Source organism: Cherax quadricarinatus, chromosome 88 (genome assembly GCF_038502225.1).
Source record: "Cherax quadricarinatus isolate ZL_2023a chromosome 88, ASM3850222v1, whole genome shotgun sequence".
NCBI classification, from domain to species: Eukaryota; Metazoa; Arthropoda; class Malacostraca; order Decapoda; family Parastacidae; genus Cherax; species Cherax quadricarinatus.
The window spans coordinates 6170659-6198545 of NC_091379.1; the positions used below are offsets into that span (position 1 = coordinate 6170659).

Sequence of the window (27887 nt, forward strand, 5' to 3'; positions counted from 1 at the left end):
AAAGGTGGTTTTGTATGCGAGGGGCTTGGACTTCAGCAAGCGTGAGCATGTTAGATAGGCACGAGTGGAGACAAGTTATTAGGACTAAACGTGCTGTTGGAGTGTGAGCACTGTAATATTTATGAAGGGATTCAGGGAAACTGGCAGGCCAGACTTCAGTCCTGGAGATGGGAAGTAGTGCCTGCACTCTGAAGGTGTGTTAATGTTGTAGTTTTATAACTGTAGTGTAAGCACACCTCCTCCAAGACAGTGATGGAGTGAATGATTGTGAAAGTTTCTCTTTTTTCAAGCCACCCTACCTTGGTGGGGAACGGCCGATGTGCTAATAAAAAAAAAACATAGGCTTTAATTTCCCCACTCAAGATGGGCGTCCATCGAGAGTTGTTGTGAATACTGCATTAAGGTTTCATTAAAAAAAACTTTTCAAATACTGGAAACTTTTATTTCAATCTCATTAGGATTTACCAGTCAATAAAATACAGAATATAATCTGACATACAGAAAAAAAAACTTAAGAGTATGACAATGGTTTAGAACCTTAAGATACTGACCTAAACCTAAAGACTGAGACACTGGACATTCAAGTCCAAAATAAAGGTTTACTACAATCATTTCATATTTATACATGTAAATTACAAATTTGATTTCAAAACTGCATCAATATTTGTAAAAAAAAAAAATTTTGCTTGTGTAAAATTAGTTTTATAACTACTGCAATCATACACAATTAACTTGCAGTCATTACTAACAACCTTTAGTCATATCTCCACCTTGGAGTATCATCGCCCCCCACAGAGATAATTACAAACTCGATACATAAGATTTCTGTTGCATCAATTAACTGAATGCCTTCAATTATGATAAAAATTTCTACTCTTGGATTATTGCACAAGAGGCAACAAGAATAACTGTCCTCTTAGTACATTATCCTCTAGTGCAAACAGCAATTCCAGTTGTCCTAAACTGCTGTTTTTGAGTTGAGCAAATTCTTGAAAATGTACTGGTACATTTGTAACATACATAACACGTAATAGGCATTTATTATGAAATTAACACCACTAGTTGGACTATACAAACTGCAGGACCACACAAACAACTAGATTTATTAGACTGACTTACACCTGCCAGATTAAGCTGCTTTTTTTATGCCCTGTCAACACAAAAATTACAAGTGAAAAAAAAGAAAAAAAAAATTACTGGCAAGACAACTGGTGATCAACTTCACGATTTTGAACAAACCAGTTTCCCCTCCCCAGATTTGCAAATTTTTTCTATTTTAAATGCTATCCTTAAAATTCACTTTCCAGTAATTGTTTTTTAACATATTACTGACTGTAATTATTGTAAACAAGTCTACATTAAGGAGAGAGAGCCATGACTTAGTTCCTGGCAGCTCGTCCCCGGCCCCTCCCTCTACCTCTCCTGCCACGGGGAGTAGCCACTTCAATCTTAACTTTGGTCTGGCTGGGCATGTCTTCCTCCTTCACTGTTGGCTCCTGCACCTTCACCCCTTCTTTAGTTTCAGATTCTAACTTGGTTTCAGTTTCATCTTTCTTTATTAGTTCTTCCTTCATGCTGTAGAGAATACAATATAAAAATTATTTAAATAAATATTATACAAGTCTAGCATGGGACAAATGCTAAAGTTTGAAATAAGAATTTTTTCATGGACAGATGTGCTAATTCTACTTGTTACATTAAGTCATTCATCAATTTAGCAATCCTATTTGTAGTGAAACATCTTACCAATGTTGAATTACATTAAATTATTGTTCGAGTATTGTTATTACATTATTGTTAAACCCATTGTCTGCTATACATTTTGAATAGCCAAATCAGGAAAGACATACTTAAGAGTTTTAAAAGCTTGAAGTAATTTCCTGATATGTCAGTGTATCAGTCTTGTAACAAGAGAAATATTCAGGTATGTAATGGCATTATGTGCACAAGAACTAGCACTAAATTTCCATGGAAAAGTGGGAAAAAATTTTCCTCCATAAGCCATGCATGTTGTAAGAGATGACTAAAATGCCAGGAGCAACAGGCTAGTAACCCCTTCTCTTGAATAAATTACTAAATGTAAAAAGAAAAAATTTAATTTTAGGTCACCATGCCTCAGTGGGCGATGGCCGGTGCATTAAAAAAAAAAAATAGTATTTAAATTATATTAGTGTAGTCTTCTCAATATTATTATTCCTCAATATTTTAGAAACTTACATAGGTAGTAGGTTGGTAAACAGCAACTGCCCAGGGAGGTACTACCGTCCTGCCAAGTGAGTGTAAAACGGAAGCCTGTAATTGTTTTACACGATGGTAGGATTGCCAGTGTCTTTTTTTTTTTTTCTGTCTCGTCCACATGCAAGATTTCAGGTACATCTTGCTACTTCTACTTACACTTAGGTCACACTACACATACATGTACAAGCATATATATACACACCCTCTGGGTCTTCTTCTATTTTCTTTCTAGTTCTTTTTATTTATTATCACACCGGCCGATTCCCACCAAGGCAGGGTGGCCCGAAAAAGAAAAACTTTCACCATCATTCACTCCATCACTGTCTTGCCAGAAGGGTGCTTTACACTACAGTTTTTAAACTGCAACATTAACACCCCTCCTTCAGAGTGCAGGCACTGTACTTCCCATCTCCAGGACTCAAGTCCGGCCTGCCGGTTTCCCTGAATCCCTTCATAAATGTTACTTTGCTCACACTCCAACAGCACGTCAAGTATTAAAAACCATTTGTCTCCATTCACTCCTATCAAACACGCTCACGCATGCCTGCTGGAAGTCCAAGCCCCTCGCACACAAAACCTCCTTTACCCCCTCCCTCCAACCCTTCCTAGGCCGACCCCTACCCCGCCTTCCTTCCACTACAGACTGATACACTCTTGAAGTCATTCTGTTTCGCTCCATTCTCTCTACATGTCCGAACCACCTCAACAACCCTTCATCAGCCCTCTGGACAACAGTTTTGGTAATCCCGCACCTCCTCCTAACTTCCAAACTACGAATTCTCTGCATTATATTCACACCACACATTGCCCTCAGACATGACATCTCCACTGCCTCCAGCCTTCTCCTCGCTGCAACATTCATCACCCACGCTTCACACCCATATAAGAGCGTTGGTAAAACTATACTCTCATACATTCCCCTCTTTGCCTCCAAGGACAAAGTTCTTTGTCTCCACAGACTCCTAAGTGCACCACTCACTCTTTTTCCCTCATCAATTCTATGATTCACCTCATCTTTCATAGACCCATCCGCTGACACGTCCACTCCCAAATATCTGAATACGTTCACCTCCTCCATACTCTCTCCCTCCAATCTGATATTCAATCTTTCATCACCTAATCTTTTTGTTATCCTCATAACCTTACTCTTTCCTGTATTCACCTTTAATTTTCTTCTTTTGCAAACCCTACCAAATTCATCCACCAATCTCTGCAACTTCTCTTCAGAATCTCCCAAGAGCACAGTGTCATCAGCAAAGAGCAGCTGTGACAACTCCCACTTTGTGTGTGATTCTTTATCTTTTAACTCCACGCCTCTTGCCAAGACCCTCGCATTTACTTCTCTTACAACCCCATCTATAAATATATTAAACAACCACGGTGACATCACACATCCTTGTCTAAGGCCTACTTTTACTGGGAAAAAATTTCCCTCTTTCCTACATACTCTAACTTGAGCCTCACTATCCTCGTAAAAACTCTTCACTGCTTTCAGTAACCTACCTCCTACACCATACACTTGCAACATCTGCCACATCTGTTCTTGTTTATTTCCTCTTTTATCTCCATGGGGAAGTGGAACAGAATTCTTCCTCCGTAAGCCATACGTGTTGTAAGAGGCGACCAAAATTACATTTAGTGATATATATAGGAGCAAGGGGCTAGTAACCCCTTCTCCTGTATATATTACTAAATGTAAAAGGAGAAACTTTCGTTTTTCCTTTGGGCCACCCCGCCTCGGTGGGATACGGCCGGTGTGTTGAAAGAAAGAAGAAGATTTTAGAAACTATCTCTAAATGTTGGGTATCCAATGACAAAAATTCCCAACCATAAACTTTTCAATAAAACATTTTAAAACTCAATACTCACGTAATATCTTCTTCCTCTTTAGGTTCAGACTTAACTTCTTGTTTGGGATGATTTGTTACAGATGCTGAGGCCTCATTCTTATCATCATCCTATAACATCCAGAAAGTCACAATTAGTACTTGTGCATGAAAATGTTGCACAGTGAAATCTTTCAAGAAACTGTTAAATAATGCTTGAGTGAGAATATAAGCTAAACTTCATTTCCCATAGGTTTAAAACGTGTCAACAACCCATTCAAAATACAGGGAAATTATCATTAACTCACACAGCTTTCTGGATGCTCATGCTCCTCTTCAATGTCTTCTGCATCCTCTTCACCTTCACCTTCCTCCTCAGCCTCATCCTCATCATCGCCACCTTCTCCCATATCATCATCATCATCATCAAAATCCTCACCACTCAGTATTTCATCTTCATCATCGGCTGCTCCATGATTAACTTTGCCACCAGTTTCCATATCTCCATCATCTGATGCTTCATCTACTGTTTCCATGTTGTGCATGTCCTCGAAACTGATCTCCTCCCCTTCATCCTGTTCCCCATTCTTCTTCTTTGCTTCATCTTGTTTCTTTTTCTCTAGCTCTGCCTTTGCAGCTTCTTCTTCAAGCCTCTTTTTCTTAAGCTCTTTCTCCTCCTGGATATAAATACAAGTGTTACTATAATTAACATTTAACTACCAAGATAAAATTTAGAGGGCATAACTGCACTTCCCACCAATATTTACTTTTACAATACATTATTCAAGAATTTATGCAGAACCATGTCAATGCTGCTTGAACTAGTTGCAATTCCCCAAGAACTTGGGTGAGCAATATCTGAAATTTTTTATAACATCAGCAAAAGCTAGGTGACCCTTAAGGAAAAAATCTTAATCACTGAAAAAATGTTTTGCAAGAAGTGCATAAACAATGAAATTCAAACGACCCCCCTCAGAACCACAACAATCCAACCCATCCTGTAATAACAACAATAATGAGGTCTAGTTCTTGCCAACTAACCTCAAGTTTGTTAAGATGACTCTTCAAGTTATTGTAATGTTCCAAGGATTTAAAGTGACTCTCAGTTTTTTTAGCGCTCTGCAAACGAGCCTGAGGGCAAACTTCACACCTGTAGTGCGACTTCATCTGAATGAAGTTTAAACCTGAAAAATAAAAAGACATCACTAACACGAACAATATTCACATTAAATATAACATTAATTATTGGGTTAGTGCCTACTTGCAATCATTCCATGTTTGCATTTTTGTTTGCAAATTTTTGAAGGTAATGACACCAAAAATACAGAATTTGATGGAAAACTCACAGAATTATGCAGGCACAAAGTTAGCGATCTGAGTGTAATTTAAGCATCAGAGATTGTGCCCACTTTGAGTCCTATTTTAAGTCAATTCCATCGCTCCATTTGACCAAATTCTTAGCTAATTCCCTAGTATGCCTTCCGTTCTATCGACAGAGCACAAGAAACTGCCCTTTCAAGTACTACAACTACCCTATAAAGTGCATAGAAGTCAGCAATTTGTCCAATTTTACACAAAATTAAAATACAGTAATACCAATTTAAAAACAGAATGCAAAATAAACAATATAAACATTTATATCACTAAAACAGCACATCCTCTGTTCATTAAGTCACATCCCCAGGCCTCTCCTATATTACACTTCCCTTCCATTTTGAATTCATAATCCCAAAAATAGAACATCTACTCTATTTGTCAGATAATAAAATATAACCAAGAATGACTTGTCATACCTTACAGCCTCCTGGTAAATGAATCAGATCTATTAAAAACCCATACAACAGAATGGGGGGAGGGGGTGTAGGGAAGCCTTAAAACATTTTTAGTAACCACCTTAACGTACCTTGAGATATGGAGGGGTCATAAGGCATCAGAGTTTCTGGGTTCGTCACTACTGCAGCTGGACTTTTCTTCAACTGAGCTATAGCTTTAGCAAATAATTTCCCTTCCTCTGTAGCATGAAATACAAAAAGCATGATCATACATAAAACCCAACAGCAGAATTACTTGGGAAAGGGGGAAGATATGACTTGGTGTATAAATGGAAAACAGGAATAAATACAAGGAATGAAAATAATGTGCTAAAAGTATCTAACCAGGACAAGACTCACGACACAGGTTTCAAGCTGGAAAAAATTTAGGTTCGGAAAGGATATATACGAAAGCACTGGTTTGCTAATAGAGTTGTGGATGAGTGGAACCAACTCCCGAGTACCGTCATTAAAGATAAAATAGGTTAGACAAATATAGGAGTAGGTGAGGGTGGGTGCGAGCTGGAACCTGACTTGCTTGCGCTAGTGGGTCTGATGCAGTGCTTCATCCTTCTTAAGTGGATGTGACTTGGACCTGCCCAGCATAGGCCAGCTCTTATATTCTTATTAAATCATGTTTCAGACAATTCTTAACCTAATTATGTGCAAGTCTACCACTGTTTCAAAACACTGGACAAAATATAACTCACCATCCTCGGGAACACCAATGTCATCTGTCTTCTCCTCCTCCTCCTCCTCATCTTCCATCTGTTTCTGTTTTTGTTTCTGTTCCAGCTGATTCTGTTAAAAAAAATTTAATAAAATCATGAAAATTTAATTTTCTTAAATACAAACATTGTCATTTTCCATAGGATAGCAAGGATATGAACTCCCAGGCAATAGGAATTTTACTTTATTTCATGCACATCACACACTGTCATCCATTCATGGACAAAAGAATAAAAACTTCACATATATGTCTAGTGTTTAGATATAAAAAACGATGTTTAATCCAGGAATGGCGTGTTTTTTCAACATATCCTAAAATTAGGTTGAGTATCTAGTAAAGGTACATACTACACAAAACAGAAATAAAACCTAGATGTACCATGATACTATCAAACCACAGGAAAAAATGAGCTTTTTAAGTCACAGACTTAAGTTGTATGAAAAAGGTCTGACCCTCTTTTATTTAAAAAAACTGATTACAATTGAAGATGTCAATGCTTACCTTAAGGTGGACAAGAGAGAGTCTGTGTTCTTCCAGATCTGCCCTGTTGAAGTATGTGTTGTTACAGCAGTCAACTCGGAGGTAGTTCCTCAATGCCTAAGGTCAACAAATTTGTTATTAAGCAGCCAAAAATTTAGTGTTAATTTTTTAACACAGATACATTTACCTCCCCCATACACAACATGCCATAGGCATGCTGACATCACAATTCAGACAGCCTTACAAATTGCAACATCCTCCTACTGCCAGGACTTAAAGTCCAGTTAATGAACTCTGTAAACCCCTACTCACACTAACATCATGACAAGTCCACAAAATTTTTTTTGTCTCCACTCTGATCTAACATGTTCACACAACCCTACTACATGTTCAAGCCCCTAGCACTCAAAACCTCCTTCCTCCAACCCTTCCTGGGATGACCCCTACTCCCTCTTACTTCCACCTCAGATTTATATGCCCTCTTGGAAATCCCATATTGTTGTATCTTCTCTAAATGCCCTCAACCACCTCAAACTCTCAAGTCCTTTTCAGTATACCCCACACCATCTTCTGATTTCTATGCTCCAAATTCTCTGCATAATAATTACACCACTTACCATTATTTATCGCACATTAAATATTCCCACGAATGATACTCCTTCCAAAATGTAATTGCTCATGTATCTAGCAAACACTTCCCACTGTATAATGTACATACATACATCTGTGCTAAATTACTCATTTTTCTTTCATACACCTCTATCCTTTTCATCCTCTGCACAATTTTTTCCTGGTATCCCTTGTTTCATCACTTACATCTCTTATTCCTCTCCTACAGTAACTTTACATCTTCAATGTAAATGATCAACACTGACTGCTTAGAATTAAGAAAGAAGTCAACTCACAATGTGCTCTACAGTCTTGGCGTGTTCTCTGATGTAACCAAAGACATCACACTGACACTTGCGGCAGCGCATCACAGGGCCCTTAATACCCCGTCTCTGACTCTTCAACATTCTCCGCTGTGAGGCTAACTGTAGTATTTCCAGATGATGAACGTAAGTTACATATTAATCAATTTTCATTACATCTTTAAATGATTAGCACATTTTTATGAACCTAACTGCCTATAGTCGGACTTGAGTCCTGGAAATGGGAAGTACAATGCCTGCACTTTAAAGGAGGGGTTTGGGATATTGGCAGTTTGGAGGGATATGTTGTGTATCTTTATATGTTTATGCTTCTAGACTGTTGTATTCTGAGCACCTCTGCAAAAACAGTGATAATGTGCGAGTGTGGTGAAAGTGTTGAATGATGATGAAAGTATTTTCTTTTTGGGGATTTTCTTTCTTTTTTGGGTCACCCTGCCTCGGTGGGAGACGGCCGACTCGTTTAAAAAAAAAAAAAAAAAAAAAAAACTGCCTATCTAGAGGAAGTTAGGTAGGTTCATAATAATATATAAAAATTTTTATAGCTGTTTAACCCGTAAACGGTCCAAACGTATATATACGTTTTTTCAACATTTGAAAGTATGTAAAAAAAAGTAGATCTTCTTTTTGTTTTTTTACATTTGAAAATGTGTAAAAAAACTTTGATCTACTTTTTTTTTTTTGTTATATTTGAAAATATGTAAAAAAAATGTAGATCTACTTTTGTAGCACTACACATGTGAACGTGGATCTGCTTGGACCGTTTACGGGTTAAAAATAAATTTATAAAGATAATTTACATTACATTTAAGGTAAAACCTTACCATTAACCCTTTGACTGTTTCAGGCCCCTTTCTGAAACTGTCATTCTATGTCGCTAAATTTTTGAAAAAAAAAAAATTATTTTTTTCTTATGAAATGATAGAGAATCTTTTCCCGATGGTAATGACACCAGAAGTTCGAAATTTGGTCGAAAACTCGAGGAATTACGCTCCCGCGAAGTTAGCGGTCTCGGCGACATATGCGTATCGGCGATTTCGCCGACTTTGAGCCCTATTTTCAGCCAATTCCGTTGTTCCAGTTGACCAAACTCATAGCTATTTCTTTAGAACTCCATTTTATCTATCAGCTGAGTACAAGAAACCTCCCATTTACCAATTTGGACTACCCAATATTGTGGTCAGAAATTGGCAATTTGGCCAATTTCACGCAAACTAAAAAAGATGCCAGTTTCAAAATAGGGCCTAGAATAAACAATGTAGACATTCTTGGCACTAAAATAACATATCCTCTGTTCATTAGTCACATCTCTAGACCCCTCTTATATTATTATTGCTTTCTATTTTGATTTTTTTATTCATACAAAAAAATACAAAATTTACTGTTATGCAGACTACTGCATTATTGTAAAAATGGTATAAATAATATCAGTGCACTAGTGAAAGAATATTAGACTCCCCAGTTGATGTGTATTGGACGTGTGGTGTGATTTGTTTACTCCTGAACATTGGTAAAAATCGAACATTTCCGTTACTTTGAGCTCAGTTTCAAGGTCGTTTTCATTGTCAAAGTAATGAAAATCATCTCTATTTCTGTAATATGTTTTCCATTTTATCACCTAAGACCATGAAAACGCAAATACATCGATAAATACTATACGAAAATACACCTCAAAGTCGGCGTTTTAATCCAAAAAAACTATCATTTTTTTTTTCTCATTATGCACTGTGTGCTGCAGGATTTTTTTTATGTGGTGCATGCTGACCACACAGACCCATTCTCTCACCTGTGGGCCTACCAGCTTTCTTCCGCTTGATTTGAAGCCGCTAGAATTATTGAGTATATATACGTCTGAAACACTGGCTCGTAAGATGTATATATACGACCAAAACAGTCAAAGGGTTAAGCAAGTTCATGTAAAATATTCACAAAAGTGGTATAAACCAAAACTCTTCAACAGTAAGAAAACTGCATAATTTAAAATATTACCTTAGACTCGGCCCTCAGGAAATGCAGAATGGCAGCACCCTTGGCATGGAATGAATATTTCATATTTTCATGCTTTTTGCTTTCCAGGTGCCGCAAATATGCCTACGACCAATACAAAAAATTAGTTATTTAATTAACTCTTCAAAAAAAAAAAAAAAAAAAAAAAGTGTTACCATACTAAACATACTGACTTTCCTAAGCGTTTAATATTTATCAATGCAAAATGAAAAACCAATACCCAAATAACCCGGACATAGAAGAGAGGAGCTTACGACGACGCTTCAGTCTGATTTGGACCATTTACAAAGTCACTTTGTCAATGGTCCAAGTCCGACTGACACATGGTTGTAATCTACTCTCTTCTATGTGCGGGTTATTTGTGTATTGTTCCAGTCACGGTATTGTGCCTTTTTTTATTTATGAGAAACCAGCTTTGATAGCTATGAAACAAGAACAATAAACAACCCGCAAATGGGAGAGAAAAGCTGGTTATTTGTGTATTGTTCCAGTCACGGTATTGTACCTTTTTGTTATTTAAGGTAAGAACAATTCGTATATTTTGGTCTTAATCTACTCTCTGATGTAAACTGAAATATACATCTCTTTCCTATTAATATCATATTTTTGTCCAAGAATGTGTCATTAAAGCAGCAAAAATAATAAATTTAGAGAATCAACATAAATTTAAGCATGAATTGAGTAAATAAATGCAATGAAAAAGTAATGCATAATAAATGGAAAGTGCACTATGACTATGAAACAATAATATAATAACTGATTTGATAAGAGCACATCCTAGTCTTCACAGCTAAATTACTCTCATTACCAGACTTACCTTCAAGTCGGGGAACTTGTTGAGGTTGCACATGTGGCAGCGGAGAGCCTCCCTGGGTAGCCAAGTGATCTCATCATCACACTGACAAAACATGCTCGTGTTAATTTCGCAAACCATCTTTATTTTCATATACAATAAGGCATAAAAATTGCTTTATACTGTACGGGTGAAACAAAGTATATATCAAGCATCCAAATAAATGTAACACTGGAATTAAAATATTAAACCTGTACAGTGAAAACTTTTATCAAATATAAAGATATTGGTACTGATTATTTTTTTTTTTTCCAACACACTAGCCATCTCCTACCGAGGCAGCATGCCCTCTCCCCCCTTCCCCCCCCAAAAAAAAAATCACCATTATTATTCACATATAATCATTGTCTTTGCAGAGGCATGCAGACAGGACAGTTCTGGAGTGACATCTGAACTGTCATATCTGCATGCCTCTGCAAAGACAGTCATTAGTTGTGAATGGTGGTGAAAGCATTTTTTTTTTTTTGGGGTAACCCTGCCTTGGTAGATGGACAGCATGTTGAAATTTTTTTTTAATGTGATAGGGAGAAAGGGGCTAGTTACCCCTTTTTCTGTATGAATTACTAAATATAAAAAGAAAAGAGAGAAATAACATCTTGTAAAGGAAAGGAGAAATAACATCTTGTAGGAGTGAGGAAGAGCCAGTTGTGAGTGTGGGGGAAGTTCGTGAGGCAGTAGGCAAAATGAAAGGGGGTAAGGCAGCCGGGATTGATGGGATAAAGATAGAAATGTTAAAAGCAGGTGGGGATATAGTTTTGGAGTGGTTGGTGCAATTATTTAATAAATGTATGGAAGAGGGTAAGGTACCTAGGGATTGGCAGAGAGCATGCATAGTTCCTTTGTATAAAGGCAAAGGGGACAAAAGAGAGTGCAAAAATCATAGGGGGATAAGTCTGTTGAGTATACCTGGTAAAGTGTATGGTAGAGTTATTATTGAAAGAATTAAGAGTAAGACGGAGAATAGGATAGCAGATGAACAAGGAGGCTTTAGGAAAGGTACGGGGTGTGTGGACCAGGTGTTTACAGTGAAACATATAAGTGAACAGTATTTAGATAAGGCTAAAGAGGTCTTTGTGGCATTTATGGATTTGGAAAAGGCGTATGACAGGGTGGATAGGGGGGCAATGTGGCAGATGGCAGATGTTGCAGGTGTATGGTGTAGGAGGTAGGTTACTGAAAGCAGTGAAGAGTTTTTACGAGGATAGTGAGGCTCAAGATAGAGTATGTAGGAAAGAGGGAAATTATTTCCCAGTAAAAGTAGGCCTTAGACAAGGATGTGTGATGTCACCGTGGTTGTTTAATATATTTATAGATGGGGTTGTAAGAGAAGTAAATGAGAGGGTTTGGCAAGAGGCGTGGAGTTAAAAGATAAAGAATCACACAAAGTGGGAGTTGTCACAGTTGCTCTTTGCTGATGACACTGTGCTCTTGGGAGATTCTGAAGAGAAGTTGCAGAGATTGGTGGGTGAATTTGGTAGGGTGTGCAAAAGAAGAAAATTAAAAGTGAATACAGGAAAGAGCAAGGTTATGAGGATAACAAAAAGATTAGGTGATGAAAGATTGGATATCAGATTGGAGGGAGAGTATGTAGGAGGTGAATGTATTCAGATATTTGGGAGTGGACGTGTCAGCAGATGGGTCTATGAATGATGAGGTGAATCATAGAATTGATGAGGGGAAAAGGGTGAGTGGTGCACTTAGGAGTCTGTGGAGACAAAGAACTTTGTCCTTGGAGGCAAAGAGGGGAATGTGTGAGAGTATAGTTTTACCAACGCTCTTATATGGGTGTGAAGCATGGGTGATGAATGTTGCAGCGAAGAGAAGGCTGGAGGCAGTGGAGATGTCGTGTCTGAGGGCAATGTGTGGTGTGAATATAATGCAGAGAATTCGTAGTTTGGAAGTTAGGAGGAGGTGCGGGATTACCAAAACTGTTGTCCAGAGGGCTGATGAAGGGTTGTTGAGGTGGTTCGGACATGTGGAGAGAATGGAACGAAAGAGTGACTTCAAGAGTGTATCAGTCTGTAGTGGAAGGAAGGCGGGGTAGGGGTCAGCCTAGGAAAGGTTGGAGGGAGGGGGTAAAGGAGGTTTTGTGTGCGAGGGGCTTGGACTTCCAGCAGGCATGCGTGAGCGTGTTTGATAGGAGTGAATGGAGACGAATGGTTTTTAATACTTGACGTGCTGTTGGAGTGTGAGCAAAGTAACATTTATGAAGGGGTTCAGGGAAACCGGCAGGCCGGAGATGGGAAGTACAGTGTCTGCACTCTGAAGGAGGGGTGTTAAAGTTGCAGCTTAAAAACTGTTGTGTAAAGCACCCTTCTGGAAAGACAGTGATGGAGTGAATGATGGTGAAAGTTTTTCTTTTTCGGGCCACCCTGCCTTGGTGGGAATCGGCCAGTGTGATAATAATAAATAATAAAAAAAAAAAAAAAGCTTCATAAGGTTTTCTTTTTTGAGTCACCATGCCTTTGGGGATGGAGAACAGGATTAGCTAAACAAAGTAGCATTCAAAGAAAGTAAATTAATAAATTGAATGACAAAGAATGGTTTAACAGGAAACGTGGTAATGCCATGATCATGAAAAACTTGATACCAACACAAAGCCCAACCCCCCAACCCCAAAAATTACAAAATTAAACAAGTTAGAAATTAGTATACCAATGTAAGAAGAAATACTAAAGCATATAAAATAAACAAGAACATATCTGAACAGTATCACATTACACTTTATAACAGACTAAAAAGAAAAAAAAAAAAAAAAAAAAAAAAAAAAAAAAGGGTAAAGAACAAAAAATGGCAAATCAGAAGTGGAAATGTGCAAGTGAAGATGTAATAAACCTTAAATTACCCAAAGAAAAATGTTTTTACCACCAGTTAAAAACAAAAATAGCATCAAATGAAGTATCACTAGTTATTCAAAAAATATGTAAAATGATTGCATTCTATACTACAAGTTCATTGAATCATTGTAAACATTAAACTGATAGAGAGCTGGAAAAATGGCAAAGTGTTGCTGATATTTATACAAGACAAAAGGGAAGACTTTGATCTGTAATCTTGTCTCACTGACATATTTCTTCATGAATATCATAACATTGTTGGAATGAATACCAAGATGTACTGTGTATTACAAACTTGCAACTCCAAACTAATACGACAAACACTGAAGATGTGACACTGCAAGCATAGCTTTCCCTCAATTACAAATAGTTAACCCTTTGACTGTTTCAGGTCCCTCTCTGAAACTGTCATTCTATGTCGCCAAATATTCAAAAAAAAAAAAAATTATTTTTTCTTATGAAAATGTTAAGATTATTTTTCTGAGTGTTTTAGTCCAAAAAAAAAATTTTTGCCATCGGTACTTACCGAGATATAGAGCCATGAAGTTTGCAGAAAATGAGCCGCGTATGGCAACAGCGGCGACTGCCGCTCACCCGGTAAACTTTAGTTTACTTGTAATTGAAGGTTTTTTGTTTTTTTCACTATTTTATTTTTTCACATAACTTATGTGGCCTATGAGACCAAAGTAAGGTGCAATGTATATATATACACTCCTTGTATACAACACAACAAGCACACAAACATAATTATCAATATATTGTTTACAAAACTTGTTTACAAAAACAAACAAACAATTCTTCTTCTTCTTCCTCTTCCTCTTCCTCTTCCTCTTCCTCCTCTTCCTCCTCCTCTTCCTCCTCCTCTTCCTCCTCCTCTTCCTCCTCCTCTTCCTCCTCCTCTTCCTCCTCCTCTTCCTCCTCCTCTTCCTCCTCCTCCTCTTCCTCCTCCTCCTCCTCCTCTTCCTCCTCCTCTTCCTCCTCTTCTTCTTCTTCCTCCTCCTCTTCTTCTTCCTCCTCTTCTTCTTCTTCCTCCTCTTCTTCTTCTTCCTCCTCCTCCTCCTCCTTGTGTGCAAGTGTGTGGCTTATAATTGTTTTGAGTCAGGAGTCGGCAGCTGTCAAAGTGACATATTGTGTCATTAGTCACTACCCTACCGCCTGTCAAAACAATGGGGTCGGATGCTGCTTCCCCTCCTCCATTCTATCTAATTATCTTTCTCCCTCATTTTATATCTTTCAATCTGTCTCTCTTTCTATCTGTCTGCCTATCTCTGTCTCACAGGTACACATAAATACAAGTATACATAGTGTAAATTACCTAGGATAACCCAAGAAATCCAGACAAAGTGCTATACTCTGCTTGAAGATGTGAGTAAACGTGATGACACAGTCTTGTGGCTCTCTCTGAGACAGAGAGCTAGATGGACAGACAGGGAGCTTGACAGACAGACAAATAGACAGACAGAAATGTTTGTGTACCAGCAAAAACAAAGGGAGGGCAATGGTCATGTAATATTACCCTCCTTTACCCTCATCAAAGTCAGCTCTTATCAGATGTTATCTCCCCTTATCTTGTCACTGTCATGGGGTGGACTTTTTTTTTTCTTGCTTCAAGGGAACAATATTATTACATCATCTTCTTCCTCCTCCTCCTCCTCCTCTTCTCCTCCTCCTCCTCCTCCTCCTCCTCCTCCTCTTCCTTCCCTCCTCCTCCTCCTCCTCTTCCTCCCCTCCTCCCCCTCCTCCTCCTCCATTGCTTTTGGTCTCAAACTCCTCCAAATCATGAAATTGATCTTCACTGACACTTCCATCTGTGTTAGAGCATCACTTGGGAAGAGAAGAGTCCCAGATTTGCTGGGGAATCACATATTTCTTACCGCTAGACATGCTGAAAAATGACAACTGAAATGGCATTCCCACAATGCACCACTGGCTCCCCGATTTTTTTTATATGGTGCACACTGACCATGGAGACCCATTCTCTCACATGTGGGCCTACCAGCTTTCTCCTGCTTGATTTGAAGCTGCTAGAATTTATGCGTATAAATACGTCAGAAACATTGGCTCGTAAGACGTATTTATACGTCGGAAACAGTCAAAGGGTTAATAACAACTTTACCACATCCAAGACAAAGAATGTACAAGGCATCCCTTCACTCACCTGTTTTTCCTTATCTTTCTTCTCTGTATCATCATCTTCATCACCCTCTGCTTCCTCACCAGTTGCTTCATCTACCTTTGCCTTTACCACCTTCTCAGTCTCACTGTTAATGACAAGTCTCTTAGTTCACTTGCAAGTATATATGTTTGCTTTCCTAACATTTACTTACTAAAACTGGGCTGAAGTCCAACCTCCACCAATGTAACTAAATATACATCATGAACCACATGGTGGTGCCCATAACTTCACGAATAATCAACTGATATGGACTTTCAATTTTACTCAAACAATTAATAAACTGACAGCTGATATCTGAGAGCCAGGTTTATAAAATTGTACCTCACAAATCCTTACAATATAATAGCAATTTACTCATTAGCAATCCTGAATGTGAACATTTTCTTGCAACCCTCATTAATATTAATGAACATACAACCTTTTACCAGATGGTGGAAGACTGGTAAGCTCAGTAAATATCTGAACACTTCCTCACACACCATGTTAAAACTAATGCACACAAGGAGGTGGCGGAAACTGGTATAATTAAGCATTCCGAGAGATTATTACTACTAGTCAACAATTGGGAACTTTCATTTTCATTCACTACTTTCTAATCAATCTCTCTATTTTTCATTAGCCCATAAACACCACTTCATTCACTAATTACTGCTACTTACCCGTTCATAAAAAGCCTGTCAACAGGTAGTAACTTTAACTGCTTAAATTGCAGTTACAGAGGTGTAAAACCAGGAGTCCTCACTCTTTCACCATTATTTTAAATATCTACAACTAATACAACATTCAACTTATCAAGCGTTAATGATTTTTTACAACACGCCGGCAATCTCCCATTGAGGCAGGGTGACCCAAAAAAGAAACTTTCACCATCATTCACACATAATCACTGTCTTTGCAGAGGTGCCCACACATGACAGTTTAGATGTCACTAACAGCCAATAATGATTTTATCCCTTTATTAATCACCAAATACATGAACATAGAAAGTACTGCAGTTTCAACAAAGGCTCCAAAAACATCTTGTAAGGCAAGAGATTTCTTCTAATCAAATCAGGTCTATAGAAACAATAAATACAACAAGAAAAATAAAACAAAACAAATGGCAAATAAAAAAAACTGAAAAAGGCTTATGGGTTTTAAGCTAAGCTGTGTGTACATGCATGTGCATGTTGAAGACTTATCAACTGCCTAATTTCAGAGCAACAGGCATCTTATACTTCAGCAATGTAATCTGCAGTAGTAGTAGTAGTAATGGGGAGGGAGAGGGGACCTAGCAAAACAGTGCCATTTTAAAAAAATACAAAAACCAGGATGGAGCAAAATAGGACAACTAGGAGGGCATATACTACACTATTATCAAAACTAAGCACTAAACCCACAAGGGTCATATAGCAGGAAGGCATATAAATCTAGGAAAGAGGTGTAGGGGTCAAGAATATTTTGCCTTTATTACTAATAATGTCTGTGTCCCTCAGGAAGGGTGCAAGTGATTGTGTGAACACACACACACAACCCGCATATACCAAACAAATGTACGATGACATTTTGTTCCACTTGGACCATTAACAAGTCACAGAGGACTGAAACGTCATCACACGTTTTAATGTCCTATGTGCATAAAGCAACAGGATTTGTACATGGTTGTACAGTACTGTACCTGTAAAGAACAATGCCACTAGTAAATTCATACGATTTCTGAAACACACTCTTCAACCACACTCAGCAACATTCTTAACATTCAGTGTGGCTTCACTAACAGAAAGTAAAATTATCTACTTAACCAATATCTTGGTTTGTTTTACCCCTACATATTCTCCAGTCTCAAGCCAGTCAGTCATATGCAGTACTTCCCTAACACTTCAAATACTCCTGCATTAAAAATTTTGAGAATACCTAAAGCACTTGTCAAAGAATTTTATATAAACTAAATAATTTTGCTACACTGTACGGTAAAAGTAAACTATGTCAATACTACTCTGATTTTATATAATAATTATGTCCTTTAATATCACATGAATGACCCAAGTCAACTGTTCCACCCACAGAATGCCACAAGCCATGCATCTAATCACATTGTAACTAAACTTGGGAGTATTATAACCTAATTATCACATGTATAAAATAGTCATTCATTACAGTAATACACTACTGTATATCCTTACAGAATTAATATGGAATATGTAAATACATCACCTGATGGAAAGCTACAAGGAAGTTCCAGCAGCACACCACTTTTTTTAACTGGGAATTGCCTGAAAGATAAAATCCCAGCCCTTTTCCCCACACCCACAGAGAGGCAAGTCTCTGTCACGGAAGTTCCGTGAGGCACAGGTGTAACAGAGGTAAATGTAGGCAGCTTACCTCTGGCTGGCATCAGCTGCATCCTCTGCATCAGCAGTGTCCCCCTCTGGGTCATCAGATGATTTTCCCTCATCCTTCACCTTCTGGTCCTTGGCAGGGCCCTTACTATTCCTGGTATCATGCCAGGGCTTACCACGCCGGGCCCTTGCCACCTTCCTGGACTGGTACTCATTCCCAGCATGCTGTTCAGCGGGGAAGTAGGGGCGGCCACCTCGGCCACGGGGTACCCAGGTCCGCCGAGGGCTGTAGCGACGGACACGCGAGGGATACCTGCGCGCAGGTGGTGGATGCATTCCATCCTGTGGAAGACACTCACCACTCAGTTACCCCTCGGCAAACTGTCTGCTTTAAGCAGAGGTTATCCAAGGGATGGAATCCCATGTTAGCACGAGGCAGTATCTGACCTCGGCAGACCAATGTGGGTAATTTCTGGGTGGGCCTAGGACCAGCAGTAAAGGTATATAATGTGGGACAATCACCACAGCACCAGCTTACCCTAAAACTTTCGGGCAAGAGAAGATCACTAATACTGTAAAGCACTTCAATACTGTGACACAGGGATGCCAATAATTATTAATCTGCAAGATCATCCCCAACTTGAAGCTTGAGATATTGACCTAGTAATTTGGTGGAAACTTTTCAATTGTAAATATCAAAATCTTCTCCATGTGGAGCAGATATAGTGCTTTCATCCATATGTCAAATGGTGCTGATGATAATGTCATCTTGAGAGGAAGGTTAAAATAACCTACCACTATGTAGCATGTTATACCACCGTGATTCATCTGAACATAAACAAGAACATATTAATTTAATTTGTGAAATGTACAAGTGGTCAATAAAAGGCAACCGTTGCCAGTGATTAACTGGCATGCCATTAAGCACCTGCTTACAGTATCTCACCTGTGTGTACCCTGAGCCACACACTTCATTACTGGCAGACTTAAGTCAAGAGACCAGCACCTGGCAATCACATATTTATATAATAGTGCACCTGTATAAGAAAAGCTCACGAGGTGGTGTACAGTGCTTTTTGAAGTTAAATGTTTTACTGAAGACAGTTCTAGTACCCAAGTACAGTACTCAGATCACCTGCTCAACACAGACTGCAGAAAAAGTTTCATGGTTCTTTTATCATAAAATAATTGTTTCTTATTATAATCAGCAAACTATTTTCTTTGCTTCAGGAGTCTGTGGTCACAAGATCAGGAATTTGCATGAAATGTATCATGCACGGGCATGTACCTCGCTTCTTTCAAACCGAGGATTCACAATGCATCACCAGGTAAAGTCAAGTGTTAGCTTACATGCAAACTTTGTAATATTGTAATGACTTTCCTCATTGTAAAAATAATTACATGATATGCAAGAATTTTACTTTTCATTATTTTGTCATACAAAAATTCCCCTCCATGGATTACTGAAGGTAATTTTTTCTTCCCACTTCTTACACTACAGGTACCACACCACAAGTCTCTCCATACAAAGTGATGATGATAGGAGAGCAACTAACAAACTATTTCTATACCACCTACCCCTCACCTATGCATCCCACCTTCCCCTCCTGCACCTAACGCCAGTGAACCATTTAAATTTTGCTAATATCTACATTCAGAATGAATTAAATGAACTTGTCCCATATCTAATTATCTTCTAAAAATTACAAAACAATAATAATGATTGATCTTAAGCCACAATGTTTTATCTACATAGCATCAGTTATGTTATGCTAACTTATGAATGTTTATATGTAACCTCAGCAGGTATGCATATTTTCTGCCCTAATTTCATTTGTGTTACTTGTTAACCTTCAAATCAGCAAACTAATGAACACCTTTCATTACTACAAGGTTCCACATCAACCTAAATCAACAAATTTAAATATTTTAACTAATATCATGAATTTTTTCCATTTTCTAAAGAATATAAGAAAATGATACTATAAAGCGGTGGGATATGGCCAGTGCATTGAAAGAATACTATAAAGCACAAAAATATACTTTAATTTACTACAGTACCACGATCATCATGATAATGAGGATTATGCTTAAGCCATCCTATTTCATGTTCAGAAACCAGCAGATCAAGAGTAGAATGAGCTAAATTTTATCAAAATTGATGATAAAGAACTGCCAAATATCTAGAAAGCTTCTAAAGTAGTGTGGAACTAAAAGTACATAAAATAAAACTTCAGTCAACGTCACTTCAATACTTTGTAAAAATATGCAATACCATTTGAGTTTTCATACCACAATTCTAAAGTTGAAATAAAACCATCATAGGCTTGGGGTACCCAAATTTTGTAATAATTCACATACGTACCCAATCCATACGTCTCATCTTCCTGGGTGGACCATTTTCCCAACTATCATGGCTCTCAGCCACTGATGAATCCTGAAATGATACACAATATTAACACTATATGAAAAAATACAGTACTACAATATTGAAAACAACCAAATACTACCTAAATAATCTAAAACTTGAAGCAAGGTATGGTAGTACAGTATTTACTTTTCAGAAGGAAAATAATTAAACAAAACAATATCCATTATGCATTATTAGCCACCCTCCTTGTCTTCCTCTCTGTCTCCTTTCTCCCTCCCTCCCTCAACCTTTCAAAAGTAGAATCCATAAATATCTTGACCCTCAAATTTATGCTTAAAAATTTGGTCATAAAATCTTGACCTAAACATGGGTATGTATGGTAAATTATTACTCGCCATTTTAACGTGTGAACTGCTACAGAAGAGTACAAGTAGTACTAACATGAACATAAATTATATCTGAAAATAAACTTCATTGTTGCTATTTTTTTTTTTCAACAAGTTGGCCGTCTCCCACCGAGGCAGGGTGACCCAAAAAAGAAAGAAAATCCCCAAAAAGAAAATATTTTCATCATCATTCAACACTTTCACCACACTCACACATTATCACTGTTTTTGCAGAGGTGCTCAGAATACAACAGTTTAGAAGCATATACGTATAAAGATACACAACATATCCCTCCAAACTGCCCATAATTAAATGCCTTGCCATTTAATATAGTGTTCAGTGCCAGTCATTACACATTACTAATACATGTACATCTGTCAATTCTGTAGCTACTGTTTATTAGCATTACCCCATTTCCCAATACAATACTTTGTATATGGCAATTTCTTCATACCAACCATGCTATCTAATTAGTAGGACTATTCACAAAAGGCCTACAATTTTTGACATGGTATATACAGTAATTGACAACCAGTAACTACCAGTATCAAGACAGTTATGGGGGAAAATGGCTCTTCTAGCTACCTAAAACATTAAATGTTGAGAAAAATGAAAATCAAATATAAAGTAGGCTGGAAATAAAGAACAAAAGGCATGATAGTGACTGGAACAATACACAAATAACCTAACACAGGAGAAAGAAGATAATAATGACTTTTCAGTCCAAGTTGGACCACTGACTAGACTGGAAATGTTGCTAAGTAGCAGTAATGTATTGAGGTAGTGAAACAGGCTTACAATTTGTGAAATTTACTGCACTCTCAAATTGCAATTTTGTAAAATTATTTTTTAATAAGCGCTGCACAGTGTGTCCTTAGGTTTTAACTTCAGTGAATAGGTTAGTAAATTAATAAATAGAAAAGGGCCCAGCTGATTTAGGATGGCCAACTTACTGTAGACAAAACAGCATTTAAGATATTCATGGCCAGCTTTGATCTATCGCTTCCCATTTGACTTAGTTGGCTGAGGGAGCCAATCAGATCTGATGTGCCCCCTCCACCCATCCCACCGGATGCACCAGCATTGGACATGCGAGATGAATAACCACCACCACCACCGGATGTCTCCCTGGATCCCATGTCGTCCCATACTTCCATTTGTGCACTCGACCTTCTGGTATCCCCGTATCTGAAAATTTTTAGTCCTGGGTAATATATTTTCCACTATAGCAGGATAAAATGAAAATCACCATTACATACTCTATGATAACTTGCCTTAAATTGTTTGCAGCTATATACAAATAAAACCTGTAATCAGATGCTCAGAGCAGTTTCAGGCTAGACTACATCCAAATTTTTGAATGCAGTTACTGTAAATTAAATTTTAAGAGCAACAAAATATATAGTAACCCCTTCTCCTGTATACATTACTGAAGTTAAAAAGAGAAACTTTTTTTTCTCTTTTTGGGCCACCTGTTATGGTGGGAAACAGGCCAGTCTGATGAAAGAAGAAAATATACAGTATGATCACCGTATACTTTAACTGTGTAAAGTACAAGGACACAAGTGCAACTAATGTGACATTTTTATTGTGGCAACGTTTTGCTCTCCAGGAGCTTTGTCAAGCCGTAATGGCTTGACAAAGCTCCTGGAGAGCGAAACGTTGCTACAATAAAAATGTCACATTAGTTGAACTTGTGTCCTTTTACTTTACATATTATCGGTAATTCTACCAACATTATTACATACTTTAACTGCCAGTCAATTGCTAAATTGCATGCAGTATCTAGGAAGAATGCTAAACCAGCTTCAAGAGCATTACATAATCCAGACAACTTGCCTGTCATGTCCCCCAGACTCTCTGTAGCCTCCAGAAGCACCATGTCCTCCACCTCCACGATATCTCCCACTGTTGTAGTTGCTACCACCATGGTTGTAATCCCTCCCACCACCTCCACTAGTGCTGCTACCTCTGCTGCTTCCCCAGCTATAGTTGCCATGCCCTCGGCCTCTTCCTCTAAGAATTAAACAGGTCAGAGTTAAATTTACTGAAACGCTGTAAAATAAGTTACTATAAAACACAGCTCACAAGTACTGTACTAAAACTATCATTCATATATATAGTACAGTATTTGAAATGAAATGCCAGAACACCAAATATACAGTAGATAGTAATAAAAACAGAGAAGTCTACCTGTAACGATTGCTGTTACCACCACCACCGACTCTTGAGTCATACTCTCCTTTGTCATAATATCCTGGCATCCTGAAAAATGAGCAAAATTAAGACATGGGTACGGTGCATGCGAAGATTATCGTATTCATGAGGAAATACTAATGTCGTAGGATTCAAACAGTGCCTGGAGAAAGGAAAGTCAGGCTTCATACAAGGATGGGAATTGTAGCTTCGATTCCCTGGATCAAGATCTCTTCAACAACTTGCAAAAGCACTGCAGACAAACAAGACAGCACAGCAAGCACACCATTATCACAAGTACTGTACTAAAACTATCATTCATATATACATGTACATGTATATAGTACAGTATTTGAAATAAAATGCCAGAACACCAAATATATAGTAGATAGTAATAAAAACAGAGAAGTCTACCTGTAACGATTGCTGTTACCACCGACTCTTGAGTCATACTCCCCTTTGGAAAATCCTGGAAGGAATGGTCCCAAACCATACCCCGGCCGGGATTGAACCCACAGTCAGAGTCTCAAAACTCCAGCCCGACTCTCTGACCGCGGGTTCAATCCCGGCCGGGGTATGGTTTGTTTGCAATCGTGTCTCATTACGATTTCGTGAGTCAAGTCAGAATGGTCCCAAATCTGCACACAGAAATCACTCCCGATGAAAGTAAAAGACTGGGCAGGCGATGCAAAATGCCCCCAATAAAAAGTAAGGGTGCCATTGGTACACTAAGGGAAAACACCATAAGTGTCCAGGGCCCAAGACTGTTCAACAGCCTCCCATCAAGCATTAGGGGAATTGCCAATAAACCCCTGGCTGCCTTCAAGAGAGAGCTGGACAGATACCTAAAGTCAGTGCCGGATCAGCCGGGCTGTGGCTCGTATGTTGGACTGCGTGCGGCCAGCAGTAACAGCCTAGTTGATCAGGCCCTGATCCATCGGGAGGCCTGGTCATGGACCGGGCCGCGGGGGCGTTGATCCCCGGAATAACCTCCAGGTATATACATAGAATCCTGAAGGTAGAAAATACACAACACTGTAGGTACACCATGCACAGCACTGCAGGTATACAATACACAGTACTGCAGGCATACAATACACAGCACTGCAGGCATACAATACACAGTACTGCAGGCATACAATACACAGCACTGCAGGCATACAATACACAGCACTGCAGGCATACAATACACAGCACTGCAGGCATACAATACACAGCACTGCAGGCATACAATACACAGCACTGCAGGCATACAATACACAGCACTTCAGGCATACAATACACATCACTGCAGGTATACAATACACAGTACTGCAGGCATACAATACACAGCACTTCAGGCATACAATATACAGCACTGCAGGCATACAATACACAGCACTGCAGGTATACAATACACAGCACTTCAGGCATACAATACACAGCACTTCAGGCATACAATATACAGCACTGCAGGCATACAATACACAGCACTGCAGGCATACAATACACAGCACTTCAGGCATACAATACACAGCACTTCAGGCATACAATACACAGCACTTCAGGCATACAATACACAGCACTGCAGGCATACAATACACAGCACTGCAGGTATACAATACACAGCACTGCAGGCATACAATACACAGTACTGCAGGCATACAATACACAGTACTGCAGGCATACAATACACAGTAATACTGGCATACAATACACAGTAATACTGGCATACAATACACAGTAATACTGGCATACAATACACAGTAATACTGGCATACAATACACAGTAATACTGGCATACAATACACAGTAATACTGGCATACAATACACAGTAATACTGGCATACAATACACAGTAATACTGGCATACAATACACAGTAATACTGGCATACAATACACAGTAATACTGGCATACAATACACAGTAATACTGGCATACAATACACAGTAATACTGGCATACAATACACAGTAATACTGGCATACAATACACAGTAATACTGGCATACAATACACAGTAATACTGGCATACAATACACAGTAATACTGGCATACAATACACAGTAATACTGGCATACAATACACAGTAATACTGGCATACAATACACAGTAATACTGGCATACAATACACAGTAATACTGGCATACAATACACAGTAATACTGGCATACAATACACAGTAATACTGGCATACAATACACAGTAATACTGGCATACAATACACAGTAATACTGGCATACATAAGGGGGATTACCAACAGACCCCTGGCAGTCTTCAAGCTGGCACTGGACAAGCACCTAAAGTCAGTTCCGGATCAGCCGGGCTGTGGCTCGTATGTTGGTTTGCGTGCAGCCAGCAGCAACAGCCTGGTTGATCAGGCTCTGATCCACCAGGAGGCCTGGTCTCAGACCGGGCCGCGGGGGCGTTGACCCCCGGAACTCTCTCCAGGTAAACTCCAGGTAAACAGTAATACTGGCATACAATACACAGTAATACTGGCATACAATACACAGTAATACTGGCATACAATACACAGTAATACTGGCATACAATACACAGTAATACTGGCATACAATACACAGTAATACTGGCATACAATACACAGTAATACTGGCATACAATACACAGTAATACTGGCATACAATACACAGTAATACTGGCATACAATACACAGTAATACTGGCATACAATACACAGTAATACTGGCATACAATACACAGTAATACTGGCATACAATACACAGTAATACTGGCATACAATACACAGTAATACTGGCATACAATACACAGTAATACTGGCATACAATACACAGTAATACTGGCATACAATACACAGTAATACTGGCATACAATACACAGTAATACTGGCATACAATACACAGTAATACTGGCATACAATACACAGTAATACTGGCATACAATACACAGTAATACTGGCATACAATACACAGTAATACTGGCATACAATACACAGTAATACTGGGTTACAGATAAGCACGCACAGAAAAGCACACATTTCAATATACAATATATAAACAATGCAAATAGTCATGGGAAGCATTAAACCTTTATGGGCCATACTTCTTGGGGAATAGGAAGTAATCAGTTTCGATCCAAGGAAGGAGATGAGATCTCCAATTCCCTGAATCAAGAGCCCTCCCAACAGCAAGGAGCCCTCTTGAAGGGGACTCAGAGAATAAAATATTAAGGTTCAGCCTGGAGGTTGATGGACTGATTATATCATCTTTATTTAATTACTACTACTCCCTCTGTATGTGACTGAAGAAGCCTAATGGTTAGGTTAGGTCAGATTCGTCAGGAAACAGGACAAGTGTTTCCTGACACGGGTCTTAGATGACTCGCCGTTGGAGCCTTTGGTCATCTGACCGAGGCCTTCCGCTGGCTTACCCCTCCACCCCTTCAAAAACTTACGGTCGTAGATATAACCATCTTTATGAGTATTTCAGAAGCCTAATGTGTGGGCCAAACGTAGTCAATACTGCTCTTATAATCATGGGGGACCGCTAAACCCGTAGGAATATAAGTCCCTGTGGGGGGATGGAAAGTATTCAGGCTCAGTTCAGGAAACTGGAGCAGAGATCCAATAACGTGGATCAAGAGCCCCTCACCAGCATCAAGGAACCTCCCTTGACGGGAGATGGTCAATATAAGATAACATTATACTACATTTGTAGTATATTTTTCCACACCTCCCAAGACCCCGTCCCCCGCTACTAAAACTCAACTCACCTGTAATATAACTTATATAACTATTATATATCCTCAGGTAGACGCGTAGATGATCCAGGTAGACAGAGAGTGAGAGTAGATAAGAGGAGGAGCGAGTATAAGAGTAATACAAGAGAATATAAGGAGTAAGAGTTATGGAAACAGTAACAACAATGTCTGCTGCTCCTCACGACCCACGCTATCTATCTTATCTACATTAATATTCCCTTGTTATTCATCCTTTTCCTTGGATCAACACTTGTAATTAATCAGTTATTTACTAATTTTATAAATACTTAGATAATTAAAGTATATGATACATTTCGCCAAAGGACACCTAATGAAAATAATTAATTTCGTGTAACGTTTTATTGGGTTATTGAAGATAATTTAGACATTTATTATTATATAATTATAATAATAAAAAATATGTAAATTTATTCCTAATAAACATATATACAACAATTCCTGCGAGTAATTAATGCAATTGACATTCACAAAAAAAATCAAATTTCGATTTATGCTTATAAAAACTATTTTTTTATTTATAAAATTTGATAAAATATTACTAGTGACGTATACAAGTTCATTTTTTTTCCAATAAATTATTTAATATAATGTACGGGGTTATTTGTGTACTTAATATTATTTTTCCAATATTTTATTGATTTCTATTTAAATTATATTTAATTTCTTTTTAACAGTATAGGAAATTATTAAAACATTTGTTCACAATTTACATAAACGACATAAATGAGGGAATAAATAGCGACATAAGCAAATTTGCTGATGACATCAAAATAGGCCGTCCAATTCATTCTAATGAGGCCATTAGAGCTTTCCAGGATGATTTAAATAGACTCACGAAATCGTAATGACACTATTGCAAACAAACCATACCACGGGTGGGGATGGAACCCACGGTCTGGAGTTTTAAGACTCTGGTCGTGGGTTCTAACCCCGCCGGTGGTATGGTTTGATTTAAATAGACTGATCCAGTGATCGGAGAAGTTGCAGATG

General features: G+C 38.4%; 1 protein-coding gene across 2 annotated transcripts; it reads right to left on the minus strand.

The window, feature by feature from the left end:
- Positions 1-420: 420 nt before the first annotated feature.
- On the minus strand, positions 421-27043 carry LOC128698519 (zinc finger protein on ecdysone puffs). 2 transcript variants are annotated; one of them, XM_053790777.2, is made up of 17 exons: positions 26889-27043; positions 23157-23228; positions 22803-22979; positions 21917-22151; positions 20571-20642; positions 18249-18547; positions 15870-15972; positions 10839-10919; positions 10004-10105; positions 7991-8119; positions 7107-7202; positions 6586-6676; positions 5968-6075; positions 5106-5248; positions 4373-4741; positions 4108-4196; positions 421-1575 (listed from the first exon to the last, which is right to left on the minus strand). In XM_053790777.2, the coding sequence occupies exons 2-17, from the start codon at positions 23225-23227 to the stop codon at positions 1380-1382; spliced, it is 2361 nt and encodes a 786-aa protein (XP_053646752.1). In that variant the 5' UTR covers position 23228; positions 26889-27043; the 3' UTR covers positions 421-1379. The 2 variants fall into 2 exon arrangements, with proteins under 2 accessions (XP_053646752.1, XP_069960022.1); XM_070103921.1 differs by lacking the exon at positions 26889-27043 and adding an exon at positions 24005-24123 and having other exon boundaries at positions 1233-1575.
- Between the last annotated feature and the right edge of the window lie 844 nt (positions 27044-27887).

Excerpts from the sequence above, each read along its gene's own strand:
- LOC128698519 (XM_053790777.2), bottom strand. The coding sequence starts at position 23,227 with ATGCCAGGATATTATGACAAAGGAGAGTATGACTCAAGAGTCGGTGGT. Across the intron at positions 7,203-7,990 it reads CCAAGACTGTAGAGCACATT|GCATTGAGGAACTACCTCCG; the intron begins GTGAGTTGACTT and ends TGTTGACCTTAG. Across the intron at positions 5,249-5,967 it reads TGACCCCTCCATATCTCAAG|GTTTAAACTTCATTCAGATG; the intron begins GTACGTTAAGGT and ends TTTATTTTTCAG.